General features: G+C 33.1%; 2 protein-coding genes across 3 annotated transcripts; one reads left to right on the top strand and one right to left on the bottom strand.

Annotated features, from left to right (window-relative positions):
* Positions 1 to 231: 231 nt before the first annotated feature.
* Positions 232 to 3,256, bottom strand: LOC124497767 (uncharacterized). The gene is made up of 5 exons (XM_047061445.2): positions 2,170 to 3,256; positions 1,929 to 2,061; positions 1,488 to 1,611; positions 1,193 to 1,402; positions 232 to 921 (listed from the first exon to the last, which is right to left on the bottom strand). Exons 1-5 carry the CDS (start codon positions 2,450 to 2,452, stop codon positions 406 to 408), a joined length of 1,266 nt encoding a protein of 421 aa, XP_046917401.2. The 5' UTR covers positions 2,453 to 3,256; the 3' UTR covers positions 232 to 405.
* A 3,106-nt stretch (positions 3,257 to 6,362) lies between these two features.
* LOC124497676 (muscarinic acetylcholine receptor) lies at positions 6,363 to 19,405 on the top strand. 2 transcript variants are annotated; one of them, XM_047061353.2, is made up of 5 exons: positions 6,363 to 7,380; positions 15,619 to 17,628; positions 17,682 to 17,751; positions 17,815 to 18,384; positions 18,889 to 19,405. In XM_047061353.2, exons 2-5 carry the CDS (start codon positions 15,750 to 15,752, stop codon positions 18,977 to 18,979), a joined length of 2,610 nt encoding a protein of 869 aa, XP_046917309.2. In that variant the 5' UTR covers positions 6,363 to 7,380; positions 15,619 to 15,749; the 3' UTR covers positions 18,980 to 19,405. The 2 variants fall into 2 exon arrangements, with proteins under 2 accessions (XP_046917309.2, XP_046917307.2); XM_047061351.2 differs by having other exon boundaries at positions 17,812 to 18,384.
* The last annotated feature ends 20 nt before the right edge of the window (positions 19,406 to 19,425 follow it).

Here is a 19,425-nt window from a genome sequence, read left to right as displayed (position 1 = left end):
GCACTACTAATGAACAGAATGAAAAGAATTCTCACAAGCAATGATGATGATGATGATGATGATGGTCATTGTATGTTTGGATCCAATACAACAACAACAACAACAAAAATTTACCCATTCCACTTTTTTTTTTTGTTTAACTAGGTTAATTAGCATGTAAAGAATTTCATTGATGCAAATTCATGAGAAAAATAAATTGAAAAAAAATTGTTCATTGAATCCATATATATATAAATATAGGTAGTGAATGACACGTGGGAATGCTTTTTTACTAATAATAATAATAATTATAATAATCATAATCATCATCATTGAATATATGCAGATGGGACTGGAATGGACAACTGGAATGTGGTTGTAATTTTTTTTTTTTAATTTTGGCTAATTAGATTCTCATTACAAAAATCATCTGGTTTGTTCAGGAGAATCATTGGGCGTACGTATTTGGCTTTCATCGCCCAATATATGGCTTGTTTCATCATCATTACTATCATCATCAATAACATTTGTTGTTCGTTGCTGTTGTTGTTCATGGCCATCATCATCATCGTTGTTGTTGTCGTCATCGTCATCGTCATCAACGACTGCCATAGGAACCAATGATTTACGTGGTTCATTTGTCGATACCGTTTCATATCCAATTGGTGGATCCATATCGGGTAATTCTGAATCTGGTTCATGTTCAAAACGTCGTTTCATCAACATAACGGTACCCACTACAATGGTCAAAAAGAATATAAATCCAATGATAATGGCAACAACGACAACAGCGGAATTACTACTACTACCACTACCACCACCATTAGAATCAGTGATAGAACCTGCCGCTAACATTGTAATCGGGTCCTCCTGTTGATAGATGGATGGATCATCTATCTGTTCGACATGTTCATTGATGGCCATCAAAATAGAACGTAATAACTGTATGATGAAGAAAAAAAAATAAAATAAAATATCGAGGTCAATCATCAATCAAAAAAAAAGAACACGTTTTTTTTTTCTTTTGATTCACTGGCTAACATTCAAGTTGATTACCAATCGATCAATCGAGTGTTGTGGGGTTGTGGTTGTTGGAAAAAAAACCACCACCACCACCATAAAATGTTCCATTATGTTGATTATATGTTTCAAATGTACTTATGGATGGCTATGATTGACAGGTTTGGACACACACACACACACACACACATACCTGGAAATGGTTATCGCCATGAACACCGATCACAACACCAAGGCCAATATCATCATTCTTCGAATAATCAGCTTGATATGATGATGATGATGATGATGATGTACTAGTCGTTGATGTAGTAGTCATCAACATCGAATGATTATAAATAAGTTGAGAGAAAAATTGATGCGGAAATACATGTTCAGCAATACGACCCAAAGAAGTGGTTATCTACATTGTCATTGTTGTAATAATAACAATAATAATGATAAATAATGGGAATAGTCATTGTAAATAAAAAAGAAGTATACCCTACCGATGATTTGTGTACAGGATATGATTGTACCATAAGTAATAGAATTGAATCATTACATAATGAATAACGCCATTTATTTCTTAGATAATCGGCAAACTGTTGTGATGCATCATTCAATGCATGACTACATGTAAAAAAAAAAAAAAATAGGGAAATTGAATCACAATCAATGAACGGAAATATGGTTATCAATTGGGATATGGTAAAAAAAAAGAAAAAAAAAGATATGGTCATTATGGCTTCACTATATTGATGATGATGATGATAATGATGAATGTCGACATGATGAGATGACGGACATGGAAACGGATATCAAATGTGAATAATATAACTATCCATTTTCAGTATAAAGAACAAAACATTCGATTTGGTAATAGGAACAAAAAGAAAAAAAATTCGAACAAACTCAAAATCATACACACACATGCACACATTAATTACCGAGAATCATCAGTATTGATGTTACGAGCTAATGCAATGGCCACTTTGATTCCAGCTTCACCCGATGGACATTGATGGCAGAAACATTTATTTGAATTTTGATATTTTTCAAGTAAATCTCGTATTTCATTTGCTGAAATAGAATAATAATAATAATAATAATAATAAACGATTGATATTAAATCAAACAGACACACACACACCTACACACACACACGAACAAAAAAAAAACATACGATACCTTCGATTGGATCGAGAATTTGATCTGGATCACAGAGTAATGAACTTTTTGGCTGTCTACATCCATATGGATCTACCAATGGATTTGGATATTTTTCTTGGCTCCAATAAAAACCAACTGGATATGATAATGAATGTGATGATGATGATGATGGTGGTGATGATGATGATGAAGATGTGATGATTATTGGTGCAGACAATTCATCTGAAAGGCATCGATTTATCATCAACGATAATAGGATAACCAAGCTTAAAACCGAAATATTGATGGTTGATGAATGCATTTTTTTTTTTTTTTGCTAAGTTAATATTCGATAATCAATGATTTTTTTTTTTTTGGTTTCCACCAATGATGACTATGTCGAATGATAATTTAGACAACGCCATAACATTGCAATCGAGCGCAACACTTGGGTAACACACACACACACACACAGACATCTTATCAATAATAATCAATAATAACGGGATTAAGCTGCTTTTCATTTTCATTTTCATTGCCTGTGTGTGTGTGTATGTAGCATCCATGAAAAAGAATTGATGAATTTGATTGAAATGAAATGAAAAAAAAAATTTCGAATGTCAATGATTAATGCCATTTGGTCATTTGGTTTGATTGATACAAAAAATGTTTACAATGGACACAATGGTTACTCTATATATATAGATATATTAGGTAACGATGATGATGATGATGGGGATGGTGACATGCCCGCAGCCCATCCATATCAAACACACACAATATGGTTATTGCTTTCACATTTTACGGTGGTGATTGTTGCTGGTGATTTTTTTTTTTGGCTGTCATGGTGATTTTATCATTATTGTCGTTATATTGGATTTATTTGCTTTTTTTTTAGCCAACTATCTTGTATATAAATGGAAAGATTTATGTGATATATTTTTATTGCTACATATAGCCAGAGAGATATATATATATAGAGAGCCACCACCAATCCTCTCATCACACACACACACAGAGAGAGAGAGAGAGACACATAGACACATTTGGTCCAAACAATTGATGAAAAGTCGTTATTATTATTATTATTTTGAATTACGACACTTAAGAATTTGGCGACAATTCCCTTTTGAGATTTAAGTTACACACACATACACATACACACACACAAAGGAAAAAAAACGAACAGAGTTACCATTCGAAAGATGTGCGAGTGTGTGTGTGTGTGTCGCGATAATCATCGTTTGTTTTAATTTTGAAAAAAAACAAAAAAAAAAAACACAAATGAAACATTTGCTCATCTCGTCGTTGTTTTTTATCATTAGTAGGTGTGTGAGAGAGAGAGAGAGAGAGAGAGAGAGAGAGAGATAAATATCAATATTCAGACAGGCAGACAGGCAAACAAAAAACAAACAAAACACAGAGAGAATCCATTCTCATTAGCTGAGGATCCGTTCATTTTATAAAATGATCGATTCATTTGTGTGTTATGTATGGTGTGTGTGTGAGCCAACAACCAAAAAAAAAAAAAAAATGTGCAATCCGTAAATTCCGTGTCTGTTAATGATTCTTTTTTTTGTTCATTTCAAGAATTTGAATTTGAATTTTTTTTCTGTTTTTTTTTTAGTTTTAAAATTTTTTTTTTATCAATGTGATATAATGGTGAATAGAATAAAAATAAAAAAATAAAAAGAGCCGTGTACATTGCAAAAAAAAAAAAAAATAAAAACAAAAAAAAAACAGAAGAAAAGAAAAGAAAATGGAAGCATAGATCGTGATCGTATTAGCCGTGTGTGTGTGTGTGTGTGTGTGTGTGTGTGTGTGTGTCCAAAACCACAATCAGTCTTGAGATATTGGAATCGGATTGGTTGTCCGGGAGAGAGAAAGAGAAAGAGAGAATATCAAAAAGCACACTGAAATGAAAAAAAACTGGCAATCAAATAACAATTGGCCAAAAAAAAAAAAATGTCAATTCTATGGGCAGAATTTTTCTTCAGAACAACAACAACATGCACAACATACATTTACACACACACAGCAGAATCCAAACACACAAAAAATGAAACCAACTATGATGTGGATGATGATGATGATGATGATAGATGCACAGAATTGTATCAAACCAAATGGATTAACAAAAAACAGCAACAACATATATAGACACACACATTACATTCGAGGTATGTCAACAAACGTGGTTCCGGATCCATACATAATGTATGTATGCATATGCTAAATTTTTGTTGATTTATTCAAATTGATTTGTATTGTCATTTTTTAAGATGATTGAGTAAACAGATAGCGGGAGAAAAAAAAAGAACACTGAAAATCATCATCTCATTTTTGTGTGTGTGTGTGTGTGTGCCTGAGATTTCAGAATCAGAGAATTTTTTTTTGCTTTCGATAAATTTTTGCTCTGCTGCTGGCTGTTTGCAATTTTCCGTCTTCGTCTTCTTCTTCCGAAGAAATCTGTTAATAATGTTGTGTGATTGAATTTACTCTGCGTGTGTGTGTGTGTATGTGGATGTCTTTAGTGTTAAATTCTAATTTGTTGCCCATAATTTTTTTTTCTCTTTTTTATGAATTGAAAACAAAAATATATAATCGTTGTATATATGTGTCTAATATAATTGTTCTTGGCTAAAAAAAAGCAAAAAAAAAAAAAAAAACATCGTTATGCCCGGTTGGTTGAACTAGATTTTGCTAGTTGGATGGATGGATGAATGGATGGATAAATTTCAATGATTCACGAATACGTAGAATGAATTGAATTGAATTCATATCATGAACAAATTTGATTGTAATTATGACGGTATTTTGGGCTATTTTCTTTTTTTTTTTGGTTCATAAAACGAACCAATGAAATGAGAAAAAAAACCACAACACACACACACACACACACACCAACCACACACACACACGATAAGAACAAATTTTCATTAGAAAAGATAAGACTTAATCTTATAATAATACAAAAATTTCGTTTAGTTTCGTTTTCGTTTTTGTTTTTTTGTTCTATTCGAACCCGATTCCGATAGGATGTGTGTAAATAGATGCCATACATAGATTGGATGATGATGATGATTTTTTTTGCCATTGTTTTTTTTCAGAATAAATGAAGTTTTTTCTTTTTTCTTATCTCATCCATATAATAACGACGATGATGATAAAGAGAGCGAAGAATATTCTGGTATATTAAGGTAAGACACACACACATATGTAGAAAGCCAAATATTCTCAGTTCCTTTGTTTTTTTATATTCTCTCTCTCTGATTCTATCGACAATGAATCTTGGTATTTTTTTTGTCTTGTTTTTTTTTGGCTAGCTTTAGCACCACTAGCACCACCTATTCAATTTGATTGATCGAGTGTGAAATAATAATCATCATCATCATCATTATTTTGTTTGTCGTTATATTCGTCACATTGACGCATATATTTTATATACAACAACAACAACAATCAGAATTGTACCAATTTGTCTAAAATAACCCAACCCCACACCACCGCCACCACCCAACCACCATCATCATCATCACTTTTACTTACAATTGATAGCGCCATCAGCTTTTTTTTTCTCTAAAAAAAAAAAAAAATTAATAACTCATTCTCGTTATGACTCACTATGATGATGATGATGAACAAAGAATAATTGCATTTCTCACACACACACACACACACATTTGTAGACATTCTGGATTCTTTACCAATGATGTGTGTGTGTGTGTGTGCTTGACAACACACTTGTATTTTTGGCCATCATCATCATCATCATCATCGTTTTTTTTTCTTGCTGATTCAATTATGTTGGCCTCGACATTCGACATGGCGTCCAAATACACACAACATTCGACATAGAGAATGAGAGAGAGAGAGAGAGAGAGAGAGAGAGAGAGAGAGGCTACCTTATCTTATCAAGATGGATATTTTTTTTTCTTCACCTTCGTATATATATATGAATTGCAAACAAAAAAAAATTCTCGTGTACTGGTGAATCGCGATTCTTTTTTTTTTCTCTCTACATTCATAATAAAAAAAGGCGCATGTGACTTTCTTCGATTCTTTGGTTCTGTGTATTGTGTATATACAGAGGCGGAGATTCAAGTTTTGATGATGACGCCATAGGCCATGCCGAAACGAATGGCCAAATTCGAACCTCGATTCTTCTAAGCTCAGGAATTTTTTTATTTATTTTTTTTTTTTGAATAGAATCAGTCGTCGGTCAGATAACTTTGTGTAATGTGTGTGTGTGTGTGTTTGTGTTTGTTACATATCTGTAATTTGCCTGTTTGCAAAGTGGTTGACTTGAATTTTTTTTTATTTTTTTGGCCACTGTGGCCACATTTTTCCAATATCAGCATGACAAACAGCAACATGATAGAATCTCATTGATTGATCATCAATTTTCATCATATTGATTGATTGATTGATTTTTGATATACATGAAAATGTTCACCATGTTCTGACCAACATCATCATTATTTTATCATCATCATCATGATCTTATAATTCTAATTTTCTAATTGCATTTTGTTGTTATTATTGTGTCATAGTGTCTGTGTATGGCATTTATCGATTGAATCGATATATACTATCGATACTATCATCATCATCATCATATTGTTAATGTTGTTCGAATGAATAAGATAGCCAGCTGATATATGATGCTGTGATAATGATGATGATGATGATGTTTGATGCTAAATGCATCATCATCACACACAGCATCAAACAATTCAAAAACCCTCAAGGTCTAGAGTGGTTCAATTTTGCTTTCAAAAAAAAAAAAAAAAAAAATTCTGAATCAACTCATTTTTTTTTTTTTTTAGTTTAGTTTATATTTGAATTTTGACAATTTACTTGTGTTCTATTGAAAATGAAAATTCCATCCCAGATTATAACAGCAGCAACAACAACACTACCAACAACAACAACAACAACAACAATGATGATGATGATGAAACGAAACAAGAATATAAACATTTATCATGCCTGGGGCTTTGTCAATTTCAACTTTTATATATATCTGTCTTTATTTGTTGTTGATGGTTGTTAATGGTGGCATTATTGTTGATGGTGATGGTGATATGGTGTGATGTTCAATATGATGGTGATGATGCAAATAAATATCAGACGCACATACATACACACACACACACACAGCATGTTGTTGTTGTTATTGCTTATTTCATCATTGAAATTCGAATCAAAATTGAAAACAAAACAAAACAAAACAACATAAAAACAATGGTAAGTTAATTAATTATCATCAATTTGGTCGGTTTGTTTGGTTTGTTCACAATTTTTCATCAACAAGTGCAAGTGTATCTCTTTTTTTTGTTTTGTTTTTCTTCACTATGGGTCATTCATCGATATTATATCTGATTGATGATGATGATGATGATGATGATGATGAATCGATGGTGATGGTGGTAGAAATAGAATCAAAAAGTGAGTGAATAAGTGAAAAAAAAATTTTGTTGAATTTTGAGAAAAAAAAAATCCTATAGAGTTTATTGACTTGATGACTTTTGTGAGAAAATATATAACAAAATTAACCAGTGAAAAATATAGATTCTGGATTCTGATGAATGACCTCATTTTACACCTAATTCTCTCGGTGTGTTTTTGTTAATGTTGTTGTTGTTGTTGTTGTTGCCAGGCAATACAACTGAATGATGATAATAAAATTTAATTAAATTCATTGTCATACACAATAATGATGATGATGATGATGATGATGATGATGATGATGATGATGATGATGCAAAGCAAAGAATAATAAAAAAAAAGAGATAACAGTCCACTTACTTGAAAATGTTTGAAACCTTTGATTAGAATGAATTCAACTGAAAAAATGGTAAATGAACTAATTACCATATATCATCATCATCATCATCATCATCATCGAAAAAAAAAACAAGACAAGACAAGACATTCCTCATATTATGTGGAGAATTCTCATTTCCAGAATCGATCGATATATATATTCTAACTGGTAGATTCTGTGTGTGTGTTTGTAAATTTTGCACTTATTCATTTATTCATTCATTCATTCATTTTTTTTTTTTTGAAAAACAATTCCAATTGTCAATTCATATCGATTGTTGGATGATTGTTTTTTTTTTTTTGTTCCATCAATTATTATAACGATATATTCTATTGATTGATGATAATTTATTCTTGATGAATGACAATGATGATGATGATGATGACTAACAAATCAATTGCTTGTTCAGGAACAGGATGCGTGTGTGTGTGTGTGTGTGTTTGTCACTTTGTGATCATAAATGAATTTTTTCTTTTTTATTTTTCACAACAACAACAACAACAATAGTCTTATAGTGTCGTAAAAAAAATGATAATTCAATAAATTGGTGTGTGTGTGTGTTTGAAGAATCTAAATCACACCATCTGGAACAATCATCATCATCATTGTCATTTTCATTTTTTTATGATTGTTATCACCATACCGACCGACCAACCAATCGATTTATGCCCAAAAAAAAAAAAATTTTTTTGGTTCCAAAATGAATCAAGTGTGTGTGTATGTTTATGCCGGCCGTGTCAGCAAGGGAATTTCCCAAACCATTTCTCATGCTCTCTATGGAACATTCTCTCTCTATACACACACACACACTCTAGACACACACACAGGTCAGGTGAATCGATCAATCAATTGATTAAGTAAAAAAAAGAGGATTTTTTTTGTTTGTTTACTACTAGAAACGATGAGAATCAATCTCACTATGTGAATGAATGAATATTTGGGAATGTCATGGACACATGAACAACAACAACAACATCATCATCGTCATCGTCATCATCATCACATCATCTTTGGATTCTTTTTAATGTTGATAGCTTTCAGTTAAAGTGAAAATGAAATTCTCAATATGAGTAACATTCTCGATTGGTATGGTATGGCGGTGGTGATGGTGATGGTGATAGTGATGGTGCAACAATAAAATAGGCAGCGGAAAAAGAATCTCAAGCCTCTAGGGATTGTATGTATGTGAATCGAATGAAGCAAATGATGATGGTTATAATGAATGAATGAATGAATGAATGAATGCACAGCGACCGAATTCACGAATTTTTTGATGATGATGATGATGATGATCAGATGAAATCTTCGATAGATTCTTTACTTTTTTTTCCACTATATTAGTATACATAGAATTCGTTTCGAGCATGCGTCCATTGTGGCTGTCAATGATGATTATAATCATAATAATAATCATCATCATCATCATCATAATGCGATTATCATTTCATCATCATCAAAGTTTTCTTTTCTTAAACTTTTTTGTTTTCTTTTTGGCATCATTCGACATACATATACACACACACACACACACTCGTACACCTTGCATTTTGTACAAGTTTACTTGACCAAAATATATTTAGTATTTAGTGCAACAAAGAAAAATCCATCTCATTGACATTTGTATTATTCATGAATGATGAGAATCTGTGTGTGTGTTGGATCCATCCATGAATTTTGTTTGAAATTTTCAAATTATTATTAGTAAGAAAAAAGTGTTTAGTTAAAATTAAGTCAAGTATCAATGAATCAATAGGCCAAAAAAAAAAACGGCAAAAGATTCAGATGCCAGATTAACGGTTGCATGAGATTGACTGGCAGCCGAATAAATAAACACCCAGAGAGAGAATAATAATCACACACACACACACACATTGCTGTTTACCCCTTCCTCTGTTTCCCCTAATAATGATGTGATATGATGGGCTAAAATATTATTTATTCCTAGTAACGAATTCCAGAATAGAAGAATGGCTAAAAACATATACACAGACACACACACACATCGATCAGAGAATCATCATCACATTCTACATCAACATGTTCTTCATCGCCTTATTAAAATGCTCAACTCGTCATCATGATGATCATGATCATGATGATGATGATCATCTTTGTGTGAGAGCCAAACACGTGTATACGAATGAAAAAAGAAAATGAAACCAGAAATCAGAAACATATAAATCCCTTCAACATCTTATTTTAGTGTTTATTCGAGGATAAAGATGAAAAGATTTTTTTTTTCTTTTTTTTTGGCTTTGTCCAAGCCGATCAAAGATGTGTACCGACATACAGAGAGAAATAGATCGAAGGATATAATGTGTGTGTGTGTGCAATGATCATGTTGTGCAATGATGATGATGATGATTGAATACATCGTGATTTATTGAGAGAGAGAGAGAGAGAGAGAGAGAGAGAGAGGGAAAGAGTGGAATAGAGATGGTATGATAACCCAGTTTTTTTTCCCATCTCCATCTTTTTCTTCTCCTTTGGGGCTCATGCAGTGCAATAGCTCAGATTTGGCCATAGATAGATAGATAGATAGATAGTTTACCAATAATAATAATAATAATTCGAAAGCTTTCGGAATGTGCGATTATTATTTGTGTCTGTTGTTGTTGTTGTTGTTGTTGTTGGTGTAATACTACCGATATTCCAATATGGAATAGTGGAGAAAAGCAAAGAGACAGAGAGAGAGGGGGCACAAAAGAATTTTTTTTTCTGGCGTTCCATTTAATTTATATTCAAATCGAGTCCATGTCTGATGATTTTTGTTGTTGTTGTTGTTGTTGTTGTTGTTGATGATGATGAATTTTGGTGGGCTGATTTTTGGAGCCCAAAGTTTTTTTTTTTGCTCTATGAACATTGTCAATAGTAAATTGAATGAAAAAAAAAAAAAAAATAAATAATGAAGCCATCAACTTGCCGGAATGTTTGCATATTATTTATCAATTATTAACAATTTTTATAATTAGAAATGATGATGATGATGATGATAAATTTGAAAAAAAAATTGTCATTCAATTGACCATTATGACTATTACACTTGTAAAGTTTGTATTTTTTTCCACTGTTTTGACCATATAAAATGACCGGAAAACAGTAACAGTGACAGCCACAAGCTGCAAGTGATAATTAATCAATATTTTTGATATGTTTGCAAGCAAAAAAAAAAAAAATGAAAAAAGTTTGTTTGACCGCTGGACATGATGATGATCAACAGTAGAATCGAATGGATGATTTATGTTGACATACCTAATGATACAATTTAAATATATTGATGATGATTATGTGATGGTACGAACACCTTTGATCAATCTTTGAATCTATGCTTTTTAAAGAATATTTTTTTGTTCCATTGTTATTCTCTGTGTGTGTGTGTGTGTGTTTGATGTGCAAATTTTAAATTCAAATTCAAATTCAATTGAACAATTGTGGCTACAATTGTTCAATAGTCCATGAGCCATCCAGTTTGCCTTGTTATAATCATCATCATCATCATCATAATCATCAACAATGAAAATGTCATCTGGCGGCCGATTTTTTTTTTATTCCTTAGATAATGATGATAATAAATCAGGCACATCCTATTACGAATACACAAACACACATACACAATATTGTTATATGTTGTTCATTCACGTTTGTTTTTTTTTATTATTAATAATTGAAACATCGATATACGATATATTTAGTAGTAGTAGTTTTAGTTGTAGTTAGAGTAGTAGTAGATATCAATTAACGTCCGGTTTTGAGATCATTATTTATAAAAATGTATACATTCCATAATGATTCTTTGGCGCTAATGAGCTGTTATTTTTTTTTCTTTTGCATTCTATGGACAAATTATACACACACACACACACACATTGACCAGTCAATATCGATATTATGTGAATTTCATAAAAATCGATTCAATTGTGTCCATTTATACAATATGAGAATGACCACTTTTGACATTTTTTTTATTTATTTATTTATTCTATTCTATGGTATCCATATCTATATAGTACATTAATGATGTAATCAAGAGACAAACTCATTGACCATTGATTAGAATGGAAAACATACACAACAACAACAACAACAACAGACAAACATATGTATGATGATGATGATGTTTAATATTAATAATTGAATTGGATACAATTCATTAATGATGAAGATGAAGATGATGATGATTATAATGATGATGACAATGATGATGATGATGATTATAAAGATGATTATGGTACAAACATAATGATGAATGAAATAGAAGAGCTAAACCTGTAGTATGTCCTGAATGAAGACATAAGACATAAGACAGAATTTTTTTTTCAGAATTTTTTTTCCTTGAATTTCTATTTCCATCTACTAATGAAATGAAAAACAAAGTCTTGCTGTCTTCCAACAAGGTGGCAAATAGAATGGAATGGATGACCTATTGTTGTTGAGTATTGAAAAACAACAACAACAGTGGTTATCGATGCCAAAAGTCATAACTTTTGTGTGTGTGTGTGTGTGTGTGTGTGTTGTGTGTATGTCCCAAGTGTATTGGAAAGATATTTATACATTATGAATGTGAATGTGTTGTTGTTGTTGTTGAATGGATGACATTTATATATAATAATAACGACGATAATGATGATGGTGATTTTTTTCAGGATCAAAAAAAAAAAAAAACGACCAACAACGACATTGATGATGATGATGAGCTTGTCGAAAGGAATCAAATGAATATATGTTTGTTTTCCTGCACACATATATTGATTATATATGAACCGTAACGAAATACCGTTACCGGGAATAATGTTGACGATGATGTTTGCCTGATGACTTTCTAGAGAGCGAGAGAGAGAGAAAGATACACGATGCAATAAGAAACAAAAAAAAACAAAAAAAAAAACAAATGTGAAATGAAATGTGATATAAGAATCTAATGAAATATATACAGAATCAGAATAAATTCAACTAAATCAACAAATATTCTTAAGAAATGGAAATTAATGGTAAGCAAGCAAGAAAGCATGCAAGCGAACAAGATGGGAACTCGATTCGTGATACAGAACTTTGAATTCTGAATTCTGAATTCTGAATTTGGAACCAAACATAAATATACTGAACATACACACACACACACACACACACAGAGAGAGAGAGAGAGAGAGAGAGAAAGAGAATTTCCATTCGATTTTATTATTATTTGCTACTTAGCCCCCATTTTTTTTTATTTCATAAACAACAAACAAACCATCTCTCTCTCTCTATATATATATCTAGTCATTGTTTCCTGTTCCGGAATTTTTTTTTTCATTGCTAAACTTGCTAAATATACGAATGATGAATGATGAATATTCAATGAATTTGTCGTTTTGCGAAAAAAAAAATATACACCGATGAACCAATATTTTTTTATTTTTAAAGACGACTAGGCTTTTTTTCTATATTTTTTTTGTTGCTTTTTATTGCCATCGATTTCTTCAACCTATTTGTTCGTTTCACTCGTTCCATTCACACACACACACACACACACGCAAAGAATTTGTTGTGAATCTCTCCTGTGAATCAAAAAAAATTTTTTTTTTCTTTGTACCATATTAAGTCAATAGACAAACGTCATCATTTTTCAAATTTGTAAACAAAGCCAATATATTTTGTCCATTTTGCCCAATCTATTTATCTATCTATCTATCTAGATTCCTAGATTCTAGATTCATCATAATCACACATGTATAAATGGATAATGATTATAATCGATGGATGAACAAACGAACTAAAAAAAAAATTCCGATAATGATGACAAATGGATCAATTTGTAATCGATCTTGTATTATTATCGGCTGTTTTTCTTTGGTTCATCAATTTATCATTTTTTTTTAATTTTTGTTTTTAAAGATTCTGTATATGAAACATCGAATGAATTGAGCAAATAAAATTGAACGTAACAAGTTTGTTTTTTTTTCTCTGATTGAAATTCTGGACATTTTTAGCCCTTATTTTGCCTTGATAATGATGATGATGAATCAATTAAAACAAATCATATGTGATGAACATGAAATGTTTGTGTGTGTGTGTGTGTGATCTATACAGTACACACACACACAGATGATTAATCAGCTTAAATTTTGGGCAGCACCAGCAGTAGCAGCTAATATAACGATGAATGAATGAATGATGAATTTGATTAAAAGAATTGTTCAACTGTAAATTGAAAACTTAAAAGAAAAATCAAGAATCAAGATAGAGAATGGATACATACACATTGTGTCTTTTTATTTCACAGAATTTCAAACAGAATTTTAGACAAGCAAAGCTATAGTAGTGTGGATTGATGCAAACCTAGTAGATAGATTAAGACAACAACAACAACGACGATGGCCATGTCGAAAGAATGTTTTACAACACGTCTGTCAATATTTACCACTCGAATGGACACAACATGATGATGATGGTGATGATGATAATCGCCTTTACGAGACAGTTAGTCCATTCTATTTTCATTCTAAATTCTTCGTTGAACTGATGATTCTCTCTTCTTTCATGCCATCTGCATCATTCAACAATAACAATGTATGAATGGATCAAAATAGAAAAAAAGGAATCAAACCGACTGGTTCATTGGATTTTAATTAAAAAAAAAAAAAAAAAAATTTTGCAACGCAAGGGCGTATTTCACATCTGAGGCGTTTTTTTTTGTCTTCAAACAACAACAACAACAAAAACAGCACCAAATTGACTTGACAGCCAGTCAGCAAACCAGCCAGTTAGTTTGTCATTGATTGTGGTGAATAGAATCTCACAATCAGGTTTTGACATAACCAATACAAAAGCACGTGCTCGATATTCTGGATTCTCGATGTTGATGATGATGATGATGATGATGATCATTGTCATTATTTTCAATAATTACTCAATTACACTGTGATAATGATAATGAGAATGATTAAAATTTACATATGATGACAAGGTGTAGAATGTGGGGTTGCCGTCATCATAAATCAATTAATAAATGAATAAATGAATGAATGAATGAATGAATAAAGATCGAATCTCAAATGATATCATACATTGATAGCATACGATCTCATTTGTCAAATCCATTTTTTACTACTATGGCCATTGTTTTTGGCTTTGTGAATAAAAATGGGGAACAAAAAAAAAAAATAAAGGAAATGTAATTTGCCAAATTGATGCACTGGATTGTTGCTGACATAAACAGCAAACATCATTGTGGATAGGAAACAGCAACACAATATACAATATACAATAAGGCTGTTGTCATCTGATGGTTCCATACACTACACACGCATATAGTATTCTTCCGATCTGATGACGATGTTGATGTTCTCTGATACTCGATTCGAATTGGTGAGAGAAAAAAAAAATACCGGGATTTAGTTGTTGTTTTGATTGTACAGATTTGATCGGGCCTGCTGAGCTCGGCAGTTGCAGCCGTCATCGCCGTTTTTGTTGTTGTTGTTGTTGTCGTTGTTGTCATTTTTGCTGTATTCGTGTGTCAGTTCAAAAAAATAAACAAAAACAAAAAAAATGAATGAATGAAATTGACAAACAAACAAACCAACCAAGACAATACAATTGAAACCAGACCAAATCTAATTCCAAAAAAAAAAATTCTCTTTTTTTTCTTTCTTTCTTTCTTTCTTTTATTCATTCTATAGATAGCTAAAACGGTTTATTCATTTCAGTGCCAATGGCTGTCTACATCCTGCCATTGATAAATGACAGGTTTATGAAGTGACATATTCACCTTCCCCATCATACACATACACACACACACACACACACACACATGCCCACCACCACTCTAACAATCCACCCGAAGACGATGAAGAAAAGATCCAGATTTCAATGGCTTCTGTTTCTATTGCCAACACATATGATAAACATGATGGCATTATTATTTACGTTGGTTGCGGCCACCACCACCACTACAACCACCAACTCATCGCCCGATCGCTTTACTAATTATGCGTTCGATGACTACGGAGAATCGATCATTGACATTGACAATATAAAATCAGCTACTAGTACTAATGATTCTTCTATCGAGGATGGTGATTCAACGATTTGGTCAACAAGTGATGATTATCATGGCAACATTAATTTGGACACTAATAGTGAGACCAATCCGATAGAGATGTCAATCGAATCTTTACGTTATCCATTCTGGTTTACGATATTCATTGCCGTTTGCATAGGCATCTGTTCTATTATTACGATTGCCGGCAATGCATTGGTGTTGGTCGCCTTCTGTGTTGAACGATCGATTCGCCAGCCATCCAATTATTTTATCTGTTCATTGGCCGTAAGCGATCTGTTTATCGGCGTGATATCAATGCCCTTTTATGCAGTCTATGAGCTAATGGGTCGCTGGGATCTGGGTGCCGTACCTTGTGATCTTTGGTTAGCCACTGACCATACGGTTTGTTTGGTCTCCATATACACTGTACTTTCTATCACTATCGATCGATATTGTTCGGTGAAAATAGCAGCCAAATACCGATCATGGAGAACAAAACAAAAAGTGCTCTGGTCAATTGCCGTCACCTGGATCATACCGTTTCTTGTGTTTTTCACTTCGATCATGGGTTGGGAACATTTTACCGGAAAACGTGAACTGGCTCCAGGCGAATGTGCTGTACAGTTCCTCAAGAATGCTGTGTTCAACACATCGCTAATAATCGGCTATTTTTACGTTACCATTGTGATATTGGTCGTTCTCTATATGGGTATCTACCGTACGGCAAGTGAAATGGCCAAAAAATCGGACGCCAAACAACGAAAGATTCAACAGAGCTTGGCACCAGTAGTCGTATCGCATCAGGATACTGGATCCACACAACACGACAGCGATGTTGTTCTATCGAAAAAAATGCCAAAACAGATGCTAACCAATCCAAATAATACAACCGAAACTACTCGTGTTAGCGATTCGGCCATCGAAACCCAGAAACAGAAAGTGCCCATCTCTCATGATGACATTACCATGACAACTTCATCCAACACATCGTCTAATGAAACCAAAAACGTGACAGCTATTGGTAGCATGACCAAAGGTGACCTGACCTATGCTTGTGACGACCACCATCATCATGTTTGCAGTAGCAGCCACAAGTCATCGACGAGAAAGCAAAAAAAATCAAGCCATTCAAATTACGTGGATGAATATGAAGACGAAGAAGATGATGAATATGATTATGAAGAAGATCGATCCAGTTCACCTACATTCGAATCAGATGACGACAATCTTTCCATCGATCATGAACGACAACCACGTAGCCGTCGCAAAAAGCTCAAAGGCTTTCTGGGCAAAAATATGCCTCTAGAATCAATTGCACCCTTTTCATCATTGGCCATGCCATCTACCGATCAATCTACGTGTCCTTTGCCTGTCGATTCGAAACAGTGCAAATTGTCCCGTAATTTTGCCAATCCATTTCATTCTCAACGTCATCATGCCAGGATAGTAACTGGTCGACCTTGTAGCCATCACCTGTATCCATCGCAGCTGACATCGTTCCAACAAACGCCCGAGCTATGCAAAGGCCCCCTCATACCTCGATCACCCATTGTTTCCAACAATGACGACAATACTACGCACAGCCAATTTCGTCGATTGGTCGAATTAAGTCGCATAAAAAATTATGAACGATCAACAACAGAGCAAGGTAGATACTATCAAATATTTGATTCTAGTCAATAATCTCAAACGCTACGACAGGTGTCGAATCGTCGTCGAATAACAATCGAACTTTGGAAGCCAAACCAGAACACAATCTTTTGCTCACCAGGTATGTTTCAATAATTTTTTTTGAGAATCTGTGATTAATGAATTTCCTCTCTATAACCAGCAGCAGTTCAGCGGGCATAGGATTCGAGCCAACACACACTTTGATCGTAACGGCAACAGTCACTCAGTCTACATTGGTCACCACTACGGCTGCCATTTCCTTACGTAGAGAGGAACTTCCACCTGTAAATGGTTCATCTCCAAACGAGCACACCCATCTTCTGCATCAAACGCCTGGTCATCAGATTCTGACGAAAGCCGAACCAAGCCAATCCTCAAAACATCAAATTATCGAACAAACAGAATGCGATAACAAACAACGCAAAGGTCGTTCTCATAAAACAAGACGAACGAAGAATAGTTTAAATAATAATAAGCAAGCTTCAGGACGGAAACTTACCTCTGCCAAGCACAAAGGCTATCACCATAATCAGATGCAACGAGAACAGCAACGGCAAAAGTCTAAATCAGAAAATCGAGCACGTAAAGCATTGAGAACCATATCGTTTATTCTGGGCGCCTTTATTCTTTGCTGGACTCCATACCACATTGTAGCCCTAGTTGAAGGGTTTTGTTCTGGCTGTGTCAATCATCATTTTTTCTACTTCACATACTTTCTTTGCTATGCCAATAGGTAAGTAATCGGATTTATCATCAACCATGGCCACCACTAACATCACTTTATATGTTTGAATAATAACAACAATCATTCGATAGGATCAGTGTATATTGCATCATCAAATGATTGATAGGCAATCCGATTTTATCGACTAAATAGTTCCTATGTTTTATATATATATTTACAATTTATTGATAAGAGGATTTTAGCCAAACAAACCCTTGGCCCAAATTCTATTATATTTTTATATATATATATATTGTGATGGCAATTTGCTCCGATATGTTGAAATACAAATAACACAATCAAACCTAAAATGAAACACAATCATTGAATTTGATTATTAATTTGTTTTTCTCTCTCTCTCTCTCTCTCTCTCTCTCTCTCTCTCTCTCTCTCTCTCTCTCTCTCTCTCTCTCTCTCTCTCTCTCTCTCTCTCTCTCTCTCTCTCTCTCTCTCTCTCTCTCTCTCTCTCTCTTTTACTCATTCATCATCAACTACACCTCACCCTCTCTCTAGTCCATTGAATCCATTTTGTTATGCATTGATGAATCAACAATTTAAAAAAACATTTATTCGTATCCTGAGTGGTGATCTACATCGTACATAGTGAAATAAAAACATGAATCATCATCATCATCATCGTCATCAAAATATCATCATCTACATCTATATATCATGAATGTTGGTATACCATTTAAATCCAATAAATTAAATTAATCAATCAATGTCCAATTCACATTCATCATATGAATTAATATACAGATGCTAACAACACCCTTAACACACCTATATCTCTTTATCTCTTTTTACATACACAAAACATACAAACTTAGATGACAAAAAATCAAGACAGACAGGTAAAGAATACACAAACACACACACACACAGACACATATATAGAGCTTGATTGGGTAATGGGCTTGTATCCATTTATTGTGGTTGATTTTTTGTTGTTGTTGTTGTTGTTGTTGCTACTTGATGTATTTATCTATCGAATTATATGATTAAAAATTACGATCCACACACACACACACACATTTGATTGGTCTTTTT

The sequence above is a fragment of the Dermatophagoides farinae genome, chromosome 9 (assembly GCF_024713945.1).
Source record: "Dermatophagoides farinae isolate YC_2012a chromosome 9, ASM2471394v1, whole genome shotgun sequence".
Classification (NCBI taxonomy): Eukaryota; Metazoa; Arthropoda; class Arachnida; order Sarcoptiformes; family Pyroglyphidae; genus Dermatophagoides; species Dermatophagoides farinae.
The sequence above is the reverse complement of the archived record's forward strand: the minus strand, read 5'-3'. Positions and strand labels throughout refer to the sequence as shown.